The sequence below is a fragment of the Petaurus breviceps genome, unplaced genomic scaffold (genome assembly GCF_028583685.1).
Source record: "Petaurus breviceps papuanus isolate PSGF00001 unplaced genomic scaffold, PetGlider_PUasm1.0 38, whole genome shotgun sequence".
NCBI lineage: Eukaryota > Metazoa > Chordata > Mammalia > Diprotodontia > Petauridae > Petaurus > Petaurus breviceps.
Window position 1 is genome coordinate 101,500,342 of NW_027186304.1, and position 17,988 is coordinate 101,518,329.

General features: G+C 37.7%; 1 protein-coding gene and 1 pseudogene across 1 annotated transcript in view; both read left to right on the plus strand.

Moving 5' to 3' along the window:
* LRRCC1 (leucine rich repeat and coiled-coil centrosomal protein 1) overlaps window positions 1–17,988 on the plus strand; it is a 77,040-nt gene that overhangs the window by 57,764 nt on the left and 1,288 nt on the right. Inside the window, 4 exon segments of the mRNA XM_069100199.1 lie at window positions 4,208–4,371; window positions 7,054–7,262; window positions 8,019–8,156; window positions 8,298–8,433. Of these exon segments, the coding sequence (XP_068956300.1) occupies window positions 4,208–4,371; window positions 7,054–7,262; window positions 8,019–8,156; window positions 8,298–8,433 (647 nt within the window).
* LOC138170707 (fatty acid-binding protein, heart pseudogene) lies at window positions 8,473–13,796 on the plus strand (annotated as a pseudogene).

The window sequence follows — 17,988 nt, forward strand, 5'->3', positions numbered from 1 at the left end:
TAGATGATAAATACAAACTCCCTTTCTTGATATTTAATGCATTTTATACCTACCTTTCCAGGTTTAATTCATAGTACTCCTTTTTGTTCAGCCTTCACTTGAGCAAAGAGTTAGACTATGAGTTATCCCCATAGTTTACCTTCTCTTACGTTTCTACAGGTTGTTTTTACTTTTGTGTGTACCACACCTGGAACACATTTCTTTGTCTCCATTTGTTGAAATCCTTTTTCTTCTCTCAAATCCCAGCTTTGTCATATCCTTTATAACACCGTCCCTGATGTATTCCAGCTGATAGTAATTTTTCCTTTCTTCAGTTTTCCTAGAGAACTTTGTCTAGAACTCTCATTTGTATCCATAATGTTCTGTCTTGTATTATGCTAATTTGTGCACCTGTCATAATTCCCTTTAATTGTAATCTCCATGAGGACTAGAATTATGAGTTTTTATCTTTGTATTCCCAGTGCCTAGCATATCTCTTGCACATTTTAACTTTTTAATTGAATTTTGTATTTCCTTGTCAGATTGATCACCCCTCTAGAATAATGACTTTGTTTCAGGAAATGTTCAATATTGAAATAAGCAAGGAGCTGGGAAAAATCCTTTATTATATGGTATTTTTGTGTGTATGGTCAGAATCATGCAACCTTTGTCACATATCACATACAGAAACATATAGTAGTAGTAGTAACCAGTAATGGAAAGACTGCCTTTTATTAAAAGATTACCTCATTTTCCTGCTACTTTTTGTTAGTAAAAGTAGTAAGAAGAAATACGACATCACTTTGTCAGGATAATAGATTTATATAACGGGAATGGACTTCAGAGGTGATCTAATCCAATGCCCTCAATTTATAGATGTGAAACTGGGGCCCTCAGAGGCTATTGCCCAAAGTCATAGTAATTGGAAGAGCTAATATTTGAACATAGGACTCTGAATTATGAGGATGCCTTCCATGTTTAGATGTTTAGAAGTTTGGATGTATTCACAGACTGTTTGATAATGAATGCTAATTTTTTTTGGCCTGGACATATGATTTCATTGGTATAGGGAACTCCAAAAGAAGGCATTCTCTCTACCAGTGCTGGTAGGCAGCAACTTTTAGTCTTAGAGTACTGCTTGGGGCACTGAGAAGTTAAGTAGCTAACTTGATCCAGCTCTTCCTGACTACCAGTAGGCCACTTTTCTATTCACTAAACCGTGTTAATAATAATAGCAGTGTTAATTATGATACTGTAAACCAGCACTTAATATTTTATGCATCATATTGATACCTTAACCCCTTAGAACCACCTGCCTCCTTCAAGGCTCAGCTCAATACCATTATTAGGCCTATATCCCAGTAAGAGGAAAAGGACTCCATATGTACAAAAATATTTATAGCAACTCATTTTATAATGGAAATGAACTAAGGGAATACCCATCATTTTGGTAATAAGTGAAAAATTATGTATATGATTATAATGGCATACTGTTATATCAAAGAAATAATAAGAGTACAGAATAAGTCATACATTTTTAGATATAGTCAGTGTGGGAATTTGTTTTACTTAATGCGTATTTGTTATAGAGGCTTATTTTTGTGTTTCTTTTTTGTTAATGATGGGGAGGGGAAAGAAAATAAATACCTATTTATTGAAAAATTAATATTTAAAGTCATTTAAAAAGACTATGGAAAGAAAATAAGCAAAGTCCAACTCAAATGCCACTTTCTACTTGAGAACATTTCTGATTCTTCCAGTTGCTAGTATCCTCAAATTTTTTTATATTTACTTATATTTTCATTCAACAGAATATAAGCTCTAAAGTTGGCACATTTTTGTTTTTGTTCTTGTATTCCAGCACTTATCACAATGCCTGATATTTAGTTGGTGCTTAATAAATACTTCTTGATTGATTAATAATTAAAAGTATAGTACAGTACCATTCAGTTGTCAATTTAATTTATTATATAAATTTTTAAAGTCATATTTATTGTGCTGCATGTTCCAGTCTAGAAATTCTTTTTTTTTTTTTGCCTTTTTGGAGGGCAGTTGGGATTAAGTAAGTTGCCCAAGGTTACATGGCTAGTTTTTTTGTGTGGGTGTTAAGTGTCTGAGGCTGGAACCGAATTCATGTCCTCCTGACTCTGGGGCCAACGCTTTACTCACTGCGTTACCTAGCCGCCCCCCAATCTAGCTATTCTTAAATATCTGAAGTTTATAACACTGTACATTCACTCAAATTTGGAGGTTTTAAAAACATCACTGTAAGTAATTGTAATGTAATGCCAAGGTTCAAAATACTGTGTTTCCCCAATAAGACCTATCCCGAAAATAAGCCCTCCCCCGAAAATAAGCCCTATTGAGATTTCTACTGTAGTGAAGGTGATTCCCCTGCGCTACACGCTACATTACGGTACCCTCTGTATGCACCGTCCCCCCTCTCCCCCCGTGAAACGCACGCCACGCTCCGAGCTGCATCCAATCAGAGCTGCAGCAGTGAGCGCATCATCCTGTTCTTCCCCAGTGATTTGCTTATTGAATAAAGGTACATTTTTTTGTTCACATTTACCTGTTTATTAAAATTGCTGTCAATGTTCATTAAAATAAGCCCTCCCCTGAAAATAAGCCCTCTGGTGTTTTTCTGTCCAAAAAAATTTTATAAGACAGTGTCTTATTATCGGGGAAACACGGTACCAGCATAGGTGCTCTCCATTTTATTCAGTGACCAACCAAGAACAGAGAAGATCAAAATATGACATCATTCAAAATACAGCATTTACTAAGGGTGATTAAATAATCTCCAAGTACTACCCCACCCCAGGACCTTCCATTCATTCAATCAATTACAAAGTCCCTGGTCTAAATACTACTCCACCCCTAGGCTATACCTTCATTTAGTCCACCACAAAGCCCCTCTTCTCAAATGGAGATTAGTTTCCAAACATAAGTAAAGTACATTCATTTGTTCAACCATAGAACACAAAAAGGTCAAAAGTTCCCCACCCCTGGATCACAATTGAATCTACCCCAGAGTTACAACAAGTTTAAGCACAGCACTTAATACCCAAATGGAGGTCTTTTCTTCATCTTGACAAGAGGCAAGTTCTCAGCAATCTTAGTTCCTGGGGAGACAAGGCTTAGCAAGGCCACAAGATACATTGCCAGTCTCTTCATTAATTCATCCTCTGTCTGCAGAACAGTCCTAGAACCCCTGAAAACATTAGCAAAACCCTTTCCCAGGATTTCTGTAAACATACAACAAGAAAATCCTTCTTCAGGGCTTCTGAACCAACAGAAAGGTTCCCAGACCCCTGCAACAACAGGACTGCCCTTCACCAGTGGACAGTATTCACTCTCTGTCTGCAGGACAGTCTCAGTAGCTCTGAACCAACAGAAAGGTTCCCAGACCCCTGCAACAACAGCACTGTCCTTCACCAGTGGACAGTATTCACTCTCTGTCTACAGGACAGTCTCAGGAGCTCTTAGCCAACAGAAAGCTTCCAGGACTTCTTCAACAACAAGACTGTCTTTCACCAGTGGACAAATCTGGCAAAACAACATTAAAACAGACAGACAAAGTACCAGCAAAACAGCCATGTCTCCTCAGTCCTTGGCAGCTCCGGGGTCAGGTCTCAAAAGTCCAGGGCGATTCAAAGTGGCTTTCAGCAATCCTCTCAGTCTCTCTCTGCCTCCACGAGGGTGCTGATTCCAAAAAGTTCCTCTGCCTCTCTCTTGTCTCTCTAAATCTACGTCACCAGCTCCTCCCAGTTCAGGACTCTCTTTTCACATCAACAAGTCCATCCCACAGGTGGGATTAACAAGCTCTGGATTTTAACACAATCAGTTTGAAAACCAAGCCAATACAGGGGAATCTTTATATTCCATTACTATCACAGTAATTAAAAGAAAAACATTTTAGGGGTGGCTAGGTGGCGCAGTGAGTAAGAGCGCCGGCCGGCCCGGAGTCAGGAGGACCCAGGATCGGTTCAGGCCTCAGATACTTAACACCCACACAAAAAAACTGGCCATGTAACCTTGGGCAACTTACTTAACCTCAATTGCTTTAATAAAAAAAAATTTTAGATTTTGTTTTCCACAATGAAGCATAGTAATTTCTTTAATTCAGAGCTATTTCTTTTTAAAAAATTATTTCCTACAATTTAAAAAATTTGTTTGAAATATATTGATGTGTTACATTTTAATAATATTTACATTTTTTATTTAGGAGTATCTCTAGCCCAAGATCATGGAAAATTGGAGGCAAAAATTGAAGTTTTAACTACAGAGAATGAATCACTTCGGAAGCTAAGTGAACATGACAGTGATTCTTTAAAAATTAAGGTCAAAATTATAGAAGACCAAACTGAAACCATTAGAAAATTGAAAGAAGTGAGTTTGACATCATATTTGATATTCAAAACTAGATGTGGAAATGGTAGATGTGGCAAATATTTATAATAACTGCTGTGAGTTAGAATTTTAGTATCTAGAAGTAATTTTAGAATTTTTTTGTAATGTTTTTGTGACAGGGTACATGTCAACATCACATTTTGTTTATTCTTTGTTTAGCTACCAATTCTATATTTTCTTATTTTTATCTTTCTAAAGTTAACTTTTCATGGACCCACAGGAGAGCTAGCCAGTTCTTTTTCCTACCATTTGTGAAGCAGCCCTATGTAAACACTGAACTTTCTTCCTTTTTCAACAAACTTTTTTTGATGACTCTTTTTTGTGTATCTTTTTATAATTCAGTGTTCCAAGCCATCCCCTTGCCCTCAATTTTAAATATATTGAATTAATTCAGACAATTTGTTGAAATTAATTCAGGTAAAATCTTCCTTATAGAAAATTATTAGATATAGCTTTTCTAGGCCCTAAGCCTCAAATATTCTTTCCTTCCATTTCTATCCCTCCCACCCATCCAATTCATTCCAATACCAGTTTTTTCCAGAGTAAATAACAATTATAATTTTTAAAGCAACCTATCTATAAACTAGGTGCTGGGATCTATTCATAATAAATTCTCTACATTGTTTTCAATCCTTCTTGCCTCTTCTGATACAGACTCTTCCTTAGTGGAACCTCAGAGGCTTTGGAGTTCAATTGGTCATTTTTTAAATATATTTTTATTTATTTCATTAAATATTTCCCAATTAAACGTAAAAAAAATTTAACATTCATTTTTTAAATTTTTGAGTCAGAAATTCTCTCTCTCCCAACTGTCCCACCCCTACTCCTTGAGAAGGCAAGCAATATAATATAGACTATTCATGTGAAGTTATGCAAAACATTTCCATATTAGCTATGTTGTAGCACACATACACAGACACACACACCCCAAGAAAAATAAAGTAGAAAAAGTTGCTTTATTCTGTACTAGAGTTTATCAGTTCTCTTTCTAGAGCTAGATAGCAATTTTTCACCATGGATCCTTTGAATTCAACTTAGAGCACTGTATTGCTCAGAGTAGCTAAGTCTTTCACAGTTGATCATCATAAAAATATTGCTGTTACTGTGTACAGTGTTCTTCTGGTTCTGCTCACTTTGCATCAGTTCATATAAGTCTTCCCAGATTTTTTTGAAACCATTCTTCTCATAATTTCTTGCAGCACAATAGTTTTCCATAACAATCATATAGCACAACTTGTTCAGCCATTCCCCAATTGATGGGCATCCCCTCACTTTCTCATTTTTAAAGGAAAACCTCACCATAAAGAGTTATTATGATAACAGGGAAGATCAAAACAGGGCAACAGTATCAAAATGCCTACATATAAAGCTTGAAAGAAAAATGTGAATTGGATTCAGGTTCAAAAAGAACTCTAAGAAGAGCTCAAAAAGGATTTTTTTAATCAAATAAGAGAGGTGATGAAAAAATTGGGAAAAGAAATGAAAGTGATGCAAGAGCATCACAAAAAAAAGAATTAATAGCTTAGAGTAAAGGAAGCACAAAAACGGAAAATATACAAAATTCACTAAAGAATTAATGTGTAGAGCTAGAAAAAAATAACAAAATTCATCTGGAAGAATAAAAGGACAAGATTATCAAGGGAATAAATGAAAAAATGTGAAGCAAGATAGCTTAGCAGTATCAGATTTCAAACTATATTACAAAGTAGTAATCAAGAAAACAATCTGGTAACTGCCTAAGAAATAGAATGTCAAATCAGTGGAATAGATTAGGCACAGAAATACACAACGGTAAATGACTACAGTAATCTAATATTTGATAAACCCAAAGATCCAAGCTTTGGGGGCAAGAACTCACCAACTAACAAAAACTGATGGAAAAACTTCAGAGCAATTTGGAAGAAACTAGACATAGACCAACATCTCACAGCATATGCCAAGATAAGGTAAAAATGGATAAATGACTTAGACACAAAGGATGAAATCATAAGTAAATTAGGGGAGCATGGAAAAATGTATCTGTCAGATCAATGGATAAGGGAAAAGTTTATGACCAAACAAGAGATAGAGAAGATCATGGGAAGTAAAATGGATAATTTTAATTACATGAAATTAAAGTTTTTGCACAAATAAAACTAATGCAGTCAAAATTAGTAGGAAAACAGGAAACTGGTAAAAATTTTCACAGCAAGTTTCTCTGATAAAGTCCTCATTATGAGCCAAATCAATAAAACAATACAAACCACTGTCCAATTGATAAATGGTCAAAGGATATGAAAGAGTTAATTTTGCATGAGGGATTATATTTTATTATTTTCATCATACTAAACCATTAAAATTGGGATTCTGTCAGGATCCTAGAGTTTATTTTAAAAAACAAATGCATCATTTTCATAATTGATCACTTAGTGAAATAATAAAAATATAAAAGATAAGAATTCTTGATAATGCTTGTTCAAATTTAATATAAATAAATATTGGTTATTTGCAATTTTTAAATTTCATAGTAAATGTTTTCTTAAATGCCTTACACAGGAAATTTCCAAATTTATCTTAACTTTTTAAGATATCTTTTTCTTACATTATTACCTTGTAAAATAGCAAAACAAAGACATTTAAGAGACAGTAAAAAATAATCAAGATATTGCTCTTTCTGCAAAGAGCTTACAGGAAAGAGATGAACATATTAGAAAGTTACGAGAAGAAACCATTGAAATTCAAAAAAATTCTCAAGAACAGCTTGATGAAAAAGCTGTACAACTAGAAGAGTTAATGGAGAAACTGGAACGGCACTGTGAGAGAAAAGAGGACCTAAAACAGCAGTTGAAAGAAAAGGAAGCAGAACTTGAGGAAATTGGGAAAGCCTACAGGTATGAGACAGGATTATCATCATCATCATTATCATAGCTAGTATTTATTAAGCGCCAATTATGAACCAGGCATTGTGCTAATAATCACTTCACAAATATTAGCTCATTTAATCCTGGAAAGTAGGTGTTATTGTTATTATTAGTCCCATTTTATAGATGAACAAAGGCAAACAGAGGCTAAATGACTTTTGCCTAAGGTCACACAGCTACCGTGTTTCCCCGATAATAAGACACTGTCTTATTAATTTTTTTGGACAGAAAAACACCAGAGGGCTTATTTTCAGGGGAGGGCTTATTTTAATGAACATTGACAGCAATTTTAATAAACAGGTAAATGTGAACAAAAAAATGTACCTTTATTCAATAAAGAACAGGATGACGCGCTCACTGCTGCAGCTCTGATTGGATGCAGCTCGGAGTGCGGCGTGCGCTTCACGGGGGGGGGGAGCGGTGCATACAGAGGGTACCATAATGTAGCGTGTAGCACAGGGGATCACCTTCACTACAGTAGCAATCTCAATAGGGCTTATTTTCGGGGGAGGGCTTATTTTCAGGACAGGTCTCATTATCGGGGAAACACGGTAGTACATACCTGGGATTCAGGTGGCTGGATTTGGGATTCAGGCTTTCCGGACACCAGACCCAGCACTCTATCCACTTCACTACCTTGCTGCTTTCTAAATGGATGAAAAGCTGTTATGGTACATTAAATTGACATGAACGTTTCTTTCTAAAACCTTTTAACTTTCATTTCAGTGCAATTAATAAGAAGTGGCAAGATAAAGGAGAACTACTAAGTGGTCTTGAGGCACAAGTTAAACAAATGAAAGAAAAATTTGAAAGCAAGGAAAAGAAACTCATTGAAGAAAGAGACAAAAGTCTTCAAAATCAAAAGTAAAATTTAGTTTTAAATAACCCTTGGAATTTTTTGTGTTCAGAAGTAGACATATATATGTGTAGAAAAATATCCTTTTAGAAAATAATAATAAGTAAAAACACCAAAGAAAAAGACTGATTTGTATGTGCTTCCTATAGGGTTACAATGGAAAGGCTTCATTCAATGGATGATAATTTTAGAAAGCAATTTGAATCAATGGTTGCAGCCCATCAGGCAGAACTCCTACAGCTGACAAATGAAAAACAAAATCAAATTGATGCTGCAAATGAAAAGGTAATATTGATAAAGATATCTTTTAACTTCCATGTCCAGGGTAACATTTTATAGCTAAGTAGAGTAACTCATACATGGTAGAGAAGAAAAAAGGGCAGATTTGAAGATTGTGAATGTAAAGAATAATGTCTACAAGTAGTTGGTTCCAAACAAGGTGCTGGTAACACTTGGCTCAGTGAGAGCTGCTGCTCAGGAGACAATTTACTAATTTTTTATCTCAATATGGACCCACTAGTTCTACAACTGAGCATTATATCCTTAGGCATAACCAGCCATTTTACAAGAATGTATTTGGTAAGATTGTAAATGGATTAGCACACCCTGTCATTGCCCTTCAGAAAAAACTTCTCAAAGGAAATGCCTTTCTGATGGAGCATCATAGGCCTCTTCTTAATCTATTTAGTTACAGTGACAATTTGGAAAAGAGGGAGTTTAGTAGAGACCAACAACAAAGTCTGATTTTCCTTATTAATTTTGAAATGGAAATGAGAAATTCAAGTATTTATATCAGCATGACAGTTGGAGACTCAGAATTAAAAACTGGAAAAAGGTGTCAGACATAGAAAGGCAAATCAGTATCCATAGTAAAGGTGATACTTAAAGTTGTAGGACTAGGTAGCATCACCTGGGAAACGTGCAGAAAAAAGAGAAAGTAAGTGAGCTACCGCCTGAGTAAGGTAGTTGTTGTGATTTACTGTAATTTATTGCTATTTTGCTTCAGAATGTGGTTCTTAAATTCAATTCAGCAAATATTTATTGAATATATATATATATTACATACATAACACCCTTAGGTTCTGTGAGGAAATTATAAACAAAACAAAAACAAAATAACCGCAGCATAAGAGCCCTATCCAGCAAGGAGCAGTTATTCTAGTTGAGGAGGCAGTCATGAAAATAAAATAATACAAAGAATAGTACCAAGGTGAGTAATAAGAGGAGAAATCTTTAGAGAAGGAAGAAATTTAGGTTTTAGATCATAGAATCAGAGCTAAGGAGAGCCTCTTCACTTTACAAAAGAGGAAACTCAAGCCCAGAGAGGTTAAGTGACATAGCTTAAGTCACATAGCTAGTAAGAAGCAAAACCAAAACTTGAACACAGGTTGTTTTATGCTCCCAAGCCAATGCTTTTTTCCCTGCATCTGTTCTTTGAACAAGAGGAAGGTTATGGAGACCAGCAGATGAGATTCATGGTAGGAGAGACAGAATGAGTAAAGATGCAAGGACAGATGTTATAGAGAGCTTGTTCATGGGACATTGAGTAGACTGAACTGACTGGAATTGAGGATTGTCCTTAGGGAATGAAAGGAGGTTGAATTGGATAAAAATTGTGCTTCTCATAGAATTAGTGACCTTAGTGAAGAGGGTACCCGCTAAGAGGGTTAGGGTTGCTCTGGAGACCCCAAAATACCAACACATGGGGTCCTGCCGAATGAATTCGACTCGACTGTTCTCAGCCAAAGAAAAGTAAAATTTATTAAAGGTTCGCTTGCATTAGACACAGAGTAAGTCTGTGGTCATTCTATGGCGCTCTCACTATTCTATGGCATTCTATGGCTCTCCACATGGCATAAGATGGGGTCTTATATACAGAAGGTTGTGGGAGGAATCTAGGGGTGGTCTAGAGGAGGAGTTTGGGGAGGGTCTTCAGGAGGAGTTGATGAGGTCAGTGAGTGATTAAGGGTGGGAAGAAGCTGGAGGCTACAGACAATGGTGGGCTAGGCCAGTTCAAGTGTGGATTGATATTTTAATAAGTGGGAAGTTTAGTAATCTAGGGTGGGAAATCTAGTAACAGAGATAGGCTCAGGGTGGGAAGTCTAGTAACAGAGGCTTGGGCTCAGCCACTATGTAAGGCTTATTGCCTCGTGCAAATGCCTCGATCAAATGGGGTGATTTAATCAAGAGTCCAAAGGAGGTTCCCAGAGCCTGTACCTCAAGGACTCAAGGAGAGCTAGAGGGGGCTCCCAGAGCCCATACTTCATCATTAGAAATTATCCAACCCAGAGGAATCAAACTGAAATAGAAATAGAACCTAGTAAGTGTCTTATTGACTTAGAAAACCACAAATTATCATTATGTTGTGTGGCATTTTTATTTAAAAATTTTAATGTGGTTCCCTTGACTCTGTGGAGTTTGACACCTCTGATCTAGTCCAACTTTCTCATTTTATAGATTAGGAAATTGAGGCTGGGTCAGGTAAAGTAACTTTCCCAGGAGTACACAGCCATAGAACTAGGACAGGATCCTAGGTCTCTGGATTCCAAGTACAAGGTTCTTTTCACCAAACAACATTCCTTTTCTTCTTAGGAAAGAGTGGGGCCAGACTTGGGAGGACTTTGGAAACCAGACAAGAGAACTTAAAATTCTGAGGGCAGGGAGGGTTACCAAATGTTTCTGAACAGAACAACATGATGAACATTTTATTTTGAGAAAAATTAATCTATCAGCAATGTACATTGTACATAAAGCAGCTAGGTAGCCCAGAGGCAAGAGCACTGGACCTGGAGCCAAGAAGACTTGAGTTGAAATGCAGCCTCCGACACTTATTATTTCTATAACCCTGCTCAAGACAATTTGCCTCTGTTTTCTCTTCTATAAAATGAGATAATAAAACAATTAACCTCCTAGGGCTGTTGTGAGGATAAAATGAGATAATAAATGTAAAACACTTTGCAAACTTAAGGTGTTGTATAAATTCTGTTTTATTGTTATTATCATTATTATTACATTAGAGTTGGGAAAACTGTTGAAATAATCTAAGCATTATTCATAATAATAGCTCACATATATATTACTTTAAAGTTTACGAAGTATTTTAAATTCATCACCTCATTTGATGCTCACAACAACCCTATGAGGTAAGTGTTATTATTATCTCATTTTATAGATGAAGAAACTAGGGCTTGTCAGTTTTGAGGTACATACAGGGTCACATAGTAGTTAAGTGTTAGAGGCAGCATTCAAACCTAGTTCTTATTTCCAAGGGTAGTACTTTATATACTGTGCCAATGCTATCTTTTCATTAATGAATTAATGAAAAATAATTTCTTAAGCATTTATTATGTACCACATTCTTTGCTATGCTCTAAGGATATACATACAAAAGAAAGACAGTCCCTATCTTCAGAGAGCTTATATTCTAATAGGGAGAAGTAACATAACACATAGGAAAGCAGTAGCCAGGGGAATACAAAGAATCAGTCTTAAGACTGGACTTTGGAGTTGAGTTGACTAATTAATGAGAATCTAAAGCTTGCTACGAATGGTGGAAATGAAATGAAATGGACAGATATTAAAATTATTTTGAAAGAAGAATTGACAGGATTTGCTGTCAATTATGGACTTAAAAGACTAAAAGAACGGTAGTGTCATTGAAAGAAAAACTAAGAAAAAAGTAACTGATTTTAATGTAAGATGCTAAATTTGGCTTTAGACCTTCTGAACTTAGGGTATGGAAACAGTCAGGTAAAAATGCTCATTAGAAAGGTGATTTGCAGTTGGTGCTGAAAGTAGCCATGGGAAAACAGGTACATTATTGCAGTATTTATTAGTGGAGCTGTGAACTTTATCTAGCCACATTATGGAAAACAACTTAGAACTGTGTCCAAAATGCTATTAAACTTTATATACCTTTTGTGGTTTTTGTTTGTTTTAAATAATATTTTATTTTTCCTCATTGTAAAAACTATTTTCCCATTGTAAAATCATTTCCCCAATGTAAAAACTATTTTTAACATTCATTGTTTTTCAAGTTTTGAGTTCCAAATTCTCTCCCTCCTTTCCTCCCCTTTCCACCTCCCTAAGATAGTAAACAGTCTGATATAGGTCATACATGTGTAATCACGTAAAACATTTCCATGTTAGTGCAGGAAAACTAAAAAATGGAATAAAGAAAGAAAGTGAAAAATAGTATGCTTTGGTATGTATCCAAATGATGTCAGTACTTTCTCAGGAGGTAGATAGCATTTTTCAACCTGAGTTCTTTGGGATTGTCTTGGATCATTATATTGCTGAGAAGAGCTAAGTCATTCAGAGTTCTACATCATACAATATTATTGTTAACTGGGTACAGTGTTCTGGTTCTGCCCACTTCGCTTTGTGTCAGTTTATATAAGTCTTTGCAGTTTTTTTCTGAAATCATCCTACTTGTCATTTCTTATAGTACAATAATATTCTATTACAATAATAAAACTCAATTTTTTCAGCCATTCCCCAGTTGATGGGCATCCCCTCAATTTCTAATTCTTAGCCACCACAAAAAGAGCTGGCATAAATATTTTTTGTACAAATAGATTCTTTTCCCTTTTTAAAAATCTCATTGGGATGCAGATCTAGTAATGGTATTGCTGGATCAAAGGGTATTGTGCTTACTCTTTGACCCAACAGGTGTCTATCTCAAAGAGACTGAGAAAGAGGAAAAGGACAATATTACAAAAATATTTATAGTAATTTTTTTTGTGGTGGCAAAGAATTGGAAATGAGGGAATGCCCAAACAAATTATGGCATATGTATGTGATAGAATGCTAGTGTGCTGTAAAATAAAATGATGAAGACAGCCAGGAACCTTTCTGCATCCTTTCTTTTCTCCCACCACCACCTGCTTGCAGCTTAACCCAGCCCAGCCCAGCCCCTTTCAGCTCTATGCAGCTTAGCTTGGTGTAGCCCAGCAGATCTAGACCCAGCACCTCACAGTACATCCCTAGCCCAGCCTCCTCTAGCCTAGCACCATGGCATCTGGAAGCTGGTTGACAGCAAGAACTTTGATGACTACATGGAATCCATTGGTGGTGTTTTTGCCACAAGGCAGGTGGCCAGCATGACCAAGTTCAACTCCAACATCAAGGTCAGTGGGGACACCATCACTGTCAAGACTCAGAGCACTTTCAAGAACACCAAGATCGCCTTCAAGCTGGGAGTAAAGTTTGATGAGACAGAAGCTGATGATAGGAAGATCAAGTCTCTTGTCAAACTGGGTGGAGGCAAACTTGTTCATGTCTGGAAGTGGGACAGGCAGAAGACCACATTCATTTGGGAGTTCCAGGATAGAAAGTTCATCCTGACACTAACCCATGGCAGCACAGTCTGTTTTAGAACCTAAAAAAGGAAACAACTTGAAACCAGCACACCTGTTCACTGTCACCTCCTCTGTCGATGGCTACCATTGAACTCAATACCAGATTGCCTCATTTCTACACCCTGTCCCCCTCCCCACACCAGTGTTTGTACCAATTAACTCTGCTTAAGGGACCCTCCAGAAATAGAAAACATATGGTGCTGTCCTGGTCCTGGTTGAAGCCCATTCTGTACCTTTTTTAAACTGTATCTGATGGTTGGTCCCAGCCAATAAAGCAGATCCCAGTCAGTCCCTCAAAAAAAAAAAAAAAACAGTGATGAAGGAGATGGGTTTTAGGAAAAACCTAGAAAGACTTGTTTGAACTCATACAAAGTGAAGTGAAGTGAACCAGGAGAATAATGTATGCAATAACAATGTCATAAAGTCAAAAAATTTTGAAGGACTTAGTATCTCTGATCAAAACCAACCACAGTTCCAGAGGAATAATGATGATTCTAGATTCTAGATCCTCTAGATCCAAGAGGTGATGAGCTCAGAGTACAGATCAAAGTCTGCTTTATTGAACATGGCTAATGCAAGAATTTGTTTTCCTCAACTCTACACATTTGCAATAGGTTTTATTTTTCTTGCTTTCTCAATAGGAAGTAAAAGGGAGAGTATTTGGAATTAAGAATAAGTTAAAATTGAATTTTTTTTAAAGTTGCAAATATTGAAGTGGAACTTAAATGAAAATAAGGACCAGAAGGACAGCCATGGTAGTCATCCACAGAGAAGTAATTGTTTCAGCTGTTAGAGTAGAATAGCCTTCAAATAGAGAGATTAGAGTAAAATAGCAGGAGTCTAGCTAGTTCGGAGACATAACAACAATCAAGAAGCTGGGCAAGAAAATAGTAAAAGATTATGTAATGAAGTAGAAAGAAAACCAAGTGTATTATCAAAGAAATTAAGGGATGATTTTCACAAGAAGATAATTAACATTGTTAGATGTTTAAAAATCTACCCAAGAGATGGTTAGGTGGTGCAGTGAATAGAGCACCGGCCCTGGAATCAGGAGGACCTGAGTTCAAATCTAGCCTCAGACACATAACACTAGCCATGTGAACTTGGGCAAGTCACTCAACCCCAATTGCCCTGCCCCCCCCAAAAAAAAAGCCTACCCAAGAAGGAAAATGTGAGGAAAAGCTATTATGTTTTTTAAGGAAACTGATCCTTGAGCAAACATTGTCATCATAATGGACAAATTGGCAACCATCTTTAGGATATCTTCTTTTTATAGAACACTCACTCATCTTAGTTTTTTTTTCATTGACAATGATCTTTATTATTTTCTTTTTTTAAATAGTATTTTATTTGTTTCCTGTTACATGTCAAGAAAATTTTTAGCATTTATTTTTACAAGATTTTTGAGTTCCAAATTTTTCTCCCTCCATACCTTTTAACATGATGTAGTTTCCTTCCTTATCTCTTTTAGTTAGGTCGTCGTCTTTTTTTTTTCTTTTACTTTGTCTGAGATCAGGATTGCTACCACTCCTTTTTTTACTTCAGCTGAAGCACAGTAGATTGTATGTCAGCCCCTTACCTTTACTCTGTGTGTGACTCTCTGCTTCCAGTGTGTTTCTTGTAAACAACATATTGTAGAATTCTGGTTTTTAAACACCCTGCTATTTTAAACACACTTCTGTTTCATGAGAGAGTTCATCTTATTCACATTACAGTTATGATTACTACCTTGTATATTTCCCTCCATACTCTTCTTTCTCCTGTCTGTTCTCTCTCTCCTTTCATCCTTTGCCTTCTCACTGGTGTTTTGCTTTTGTCTATCACCTCCTCTGATCTTCTAGAAGCTGTAGACCCCTACAGCTGAACTAGCATCCTAGTGGCAGTGTCGGGCATGTGCTGAGGCCCTGGTGGGGTGTAAGAGCAAGCACAAGCAACTTCCAGGTTCAGATTACAAGCATAGCAAACTCCTATTTGTTCAGTGACAGATTAAGGCAAAACATTCGCAGAAAATCCAAATAAAAATACAGGGTAACTCAGTCATTTAGTAAGTTATCAATTCATTCACAAAGTACTAAGGTCCAGATATTTCACCCCTGGCAGTACATTCATTTAGTCAGTCACAAAGTCTTCTCTCTATTCAACTGGAGATTAGTTTCCAATCATAAAGTGTTGAGGACAGGCCAGTGGGGATCTGACCCCAATGGCTGAATAAGCCCTCTCAGCATAAGACACTGCTAAACAGGCCTAGATTGGTTCCTCATCCCCAAGGAAGGCTCACAGGCATGGGCTTCACATCCCCGTGAGAAGCATGGTACACACTCCTGGCCTGGGAACAAGGATGCTGGCAGTGTTCTCAGGGGAAACTAGCATAATGTTGCAACGTAGTATTAACTAGAAGCTTTGGGAGAACTCCACCCTGTTCTAGGGAGGTTTAGAACATCCTGCCCAGTACTCGAACCCTAAGAAGGATAGCGTACATGAGCATCACGTATGAGGCAAATGGGAACTAGGGCAATGGTGTAATCCCAAAGACAGTGGCTTATGATGACTATGCAGTTTCACACTATATATACTGGACTCTTAGCTGAATAAAGCTGACTCTGTTTTCCACCATACTGGAGTCCTGTCTCATTTATGATTGTCAACCTCTGGGTAAGTAACTCTTTATCTTTTCACCTAACTTTTCCTTCTCAGCTCTACTGCTGGCCAACAGGGCTCCTCTCTACCACTATCTCAGACTCTGCCACAGAAGGGAAAGGTCCCTTGGTGGGCTTGGCTCCCCACAATAAAGTACATTCATTTGGTCAGTCACAAAGTGTAAAAGTGAAAAGTTTTCCACCCCTGGATGACAACTGAATTATAATACCATCCATTACCACCAACCACCTTCTCAAAGGGGCAGTGGAGAACACAAAGGCCATCTACCCCTAAGACACAACAAGGTTATTTCATCATAGCATTCAGTACCCAAGGAAAGGTCTTTTCTCAGCAATCTCTGTTCCTGGGAAGACAAAGCTTAACAAAGCCACAATATACATTGCCAGTGTCCTCATCAATTCATTCTCTGCCTGCAGAAGTCTCAGGACCCCTGAAAACATCAACAAGACCCTGCTCCAGGATTTCTGTAAACATACAACAAGAAATTCCTCCTTCAGGGCTTCTGAACCAACAGCAAGGTCTCAGAACCTCTGCAACAACAGCACTGTCCTTTACCAGCAGACAAATCTGGCAAAGTAACATAAAAACAGACAGAACAAATACCGGCACCACAGTCATGCTTCTTCCCAGTTCAGTCCTCCCTTCTCATTTCTCTCTCCATCAGTGGCAGTAGCCTCCAGATGCTGGCTCCCAGAAGTTCTTCTGGCCTCTCTCTGCTTGGGCCATCTCTGTGTGGGCCTCTCTCTAAATCCTCAGCACCAGCTCCTCCCAGTTCAGCCCCCTCTCTTCCCACAAGTGGGATTCACAAGCTCTGGGTTTTAACACTTAACCCAAAAACCAAGCCAATACAAGGGGATCTTTAAATTCCATTACCATTACATGGAGTGTTTCTGTTTTTCCCTGGGACTACACTAAAGCACATGGAGGTCTGACCTACTGTCTCGTCATGCTGGAGGATGTATGTTTGCTCAGGGCTATGCTGAATCACATGGTGGTTTCTGGGAGCTGGAGTCTGCCAGTTCCCCTAGATATGCTAAGGCACATGGAGAATCTTGCTGTTGGTGTTTGCCTGCTCCAGCACACTGGTGGATCTTCCGCTGGTTTGCTGGGATGCTTCTTGTCCTGGAATGTGCACCCCTTTTACCACCCAAAATGAGATGGACCTTTCTTGCTGATCTTTAAAGTTTCTGGGGCTAAAAGTTTGTTTCATCCCATCTTTTTGCTGGTTCTGCTATTCCAGAATTTGTTTTGCAGTGCTATTTTATGGGTGTTTGGATGTGAATAGGGGAGTGTGATAGTAATGGCAATTAAAGATTCCCCTGTATTGGCTTGGTTTTCAAATTGATTGTGTTAAAACCCAGAGTTTGTTAATCCCACCTGTGGGATGGGCTTGTTGATGTGAAAAGAAAGTCCTGAACTGGGAGGAGCTGGTGATGTAGATTTGGAGAGACACTAGAGAGAGGCGGAAGATCTTTTTGGAAGCAGCACCTCGTGGAGAGAGAGAGACTAAGAGAATTGCTGGTGGCCGCTTTGAATTGCCCTGGACTTTTGAGACCTGCCCCCTGAGCTGCCAAGGACTGAGGAGACATGGCTGTTTTGCTGGTACTTTGTCTGTCTGTTTTGATGTTGTTTTGCCAGATTTGTCCACTGGTGAAAGACAGTCCTTTTGTTGAAGAAGTCCTGGAACCTGGCTGTTCGCTAAGAAGCCCTGAGACTGTCCTGCAGATAGAGAATGAATACTGTCCACTGGTGAGGGACAGTGCTGTTGTTGCAGGGGTCTGGAGACTGTCCTGCAGACAGAATGAATACTGTCCACTGGTGA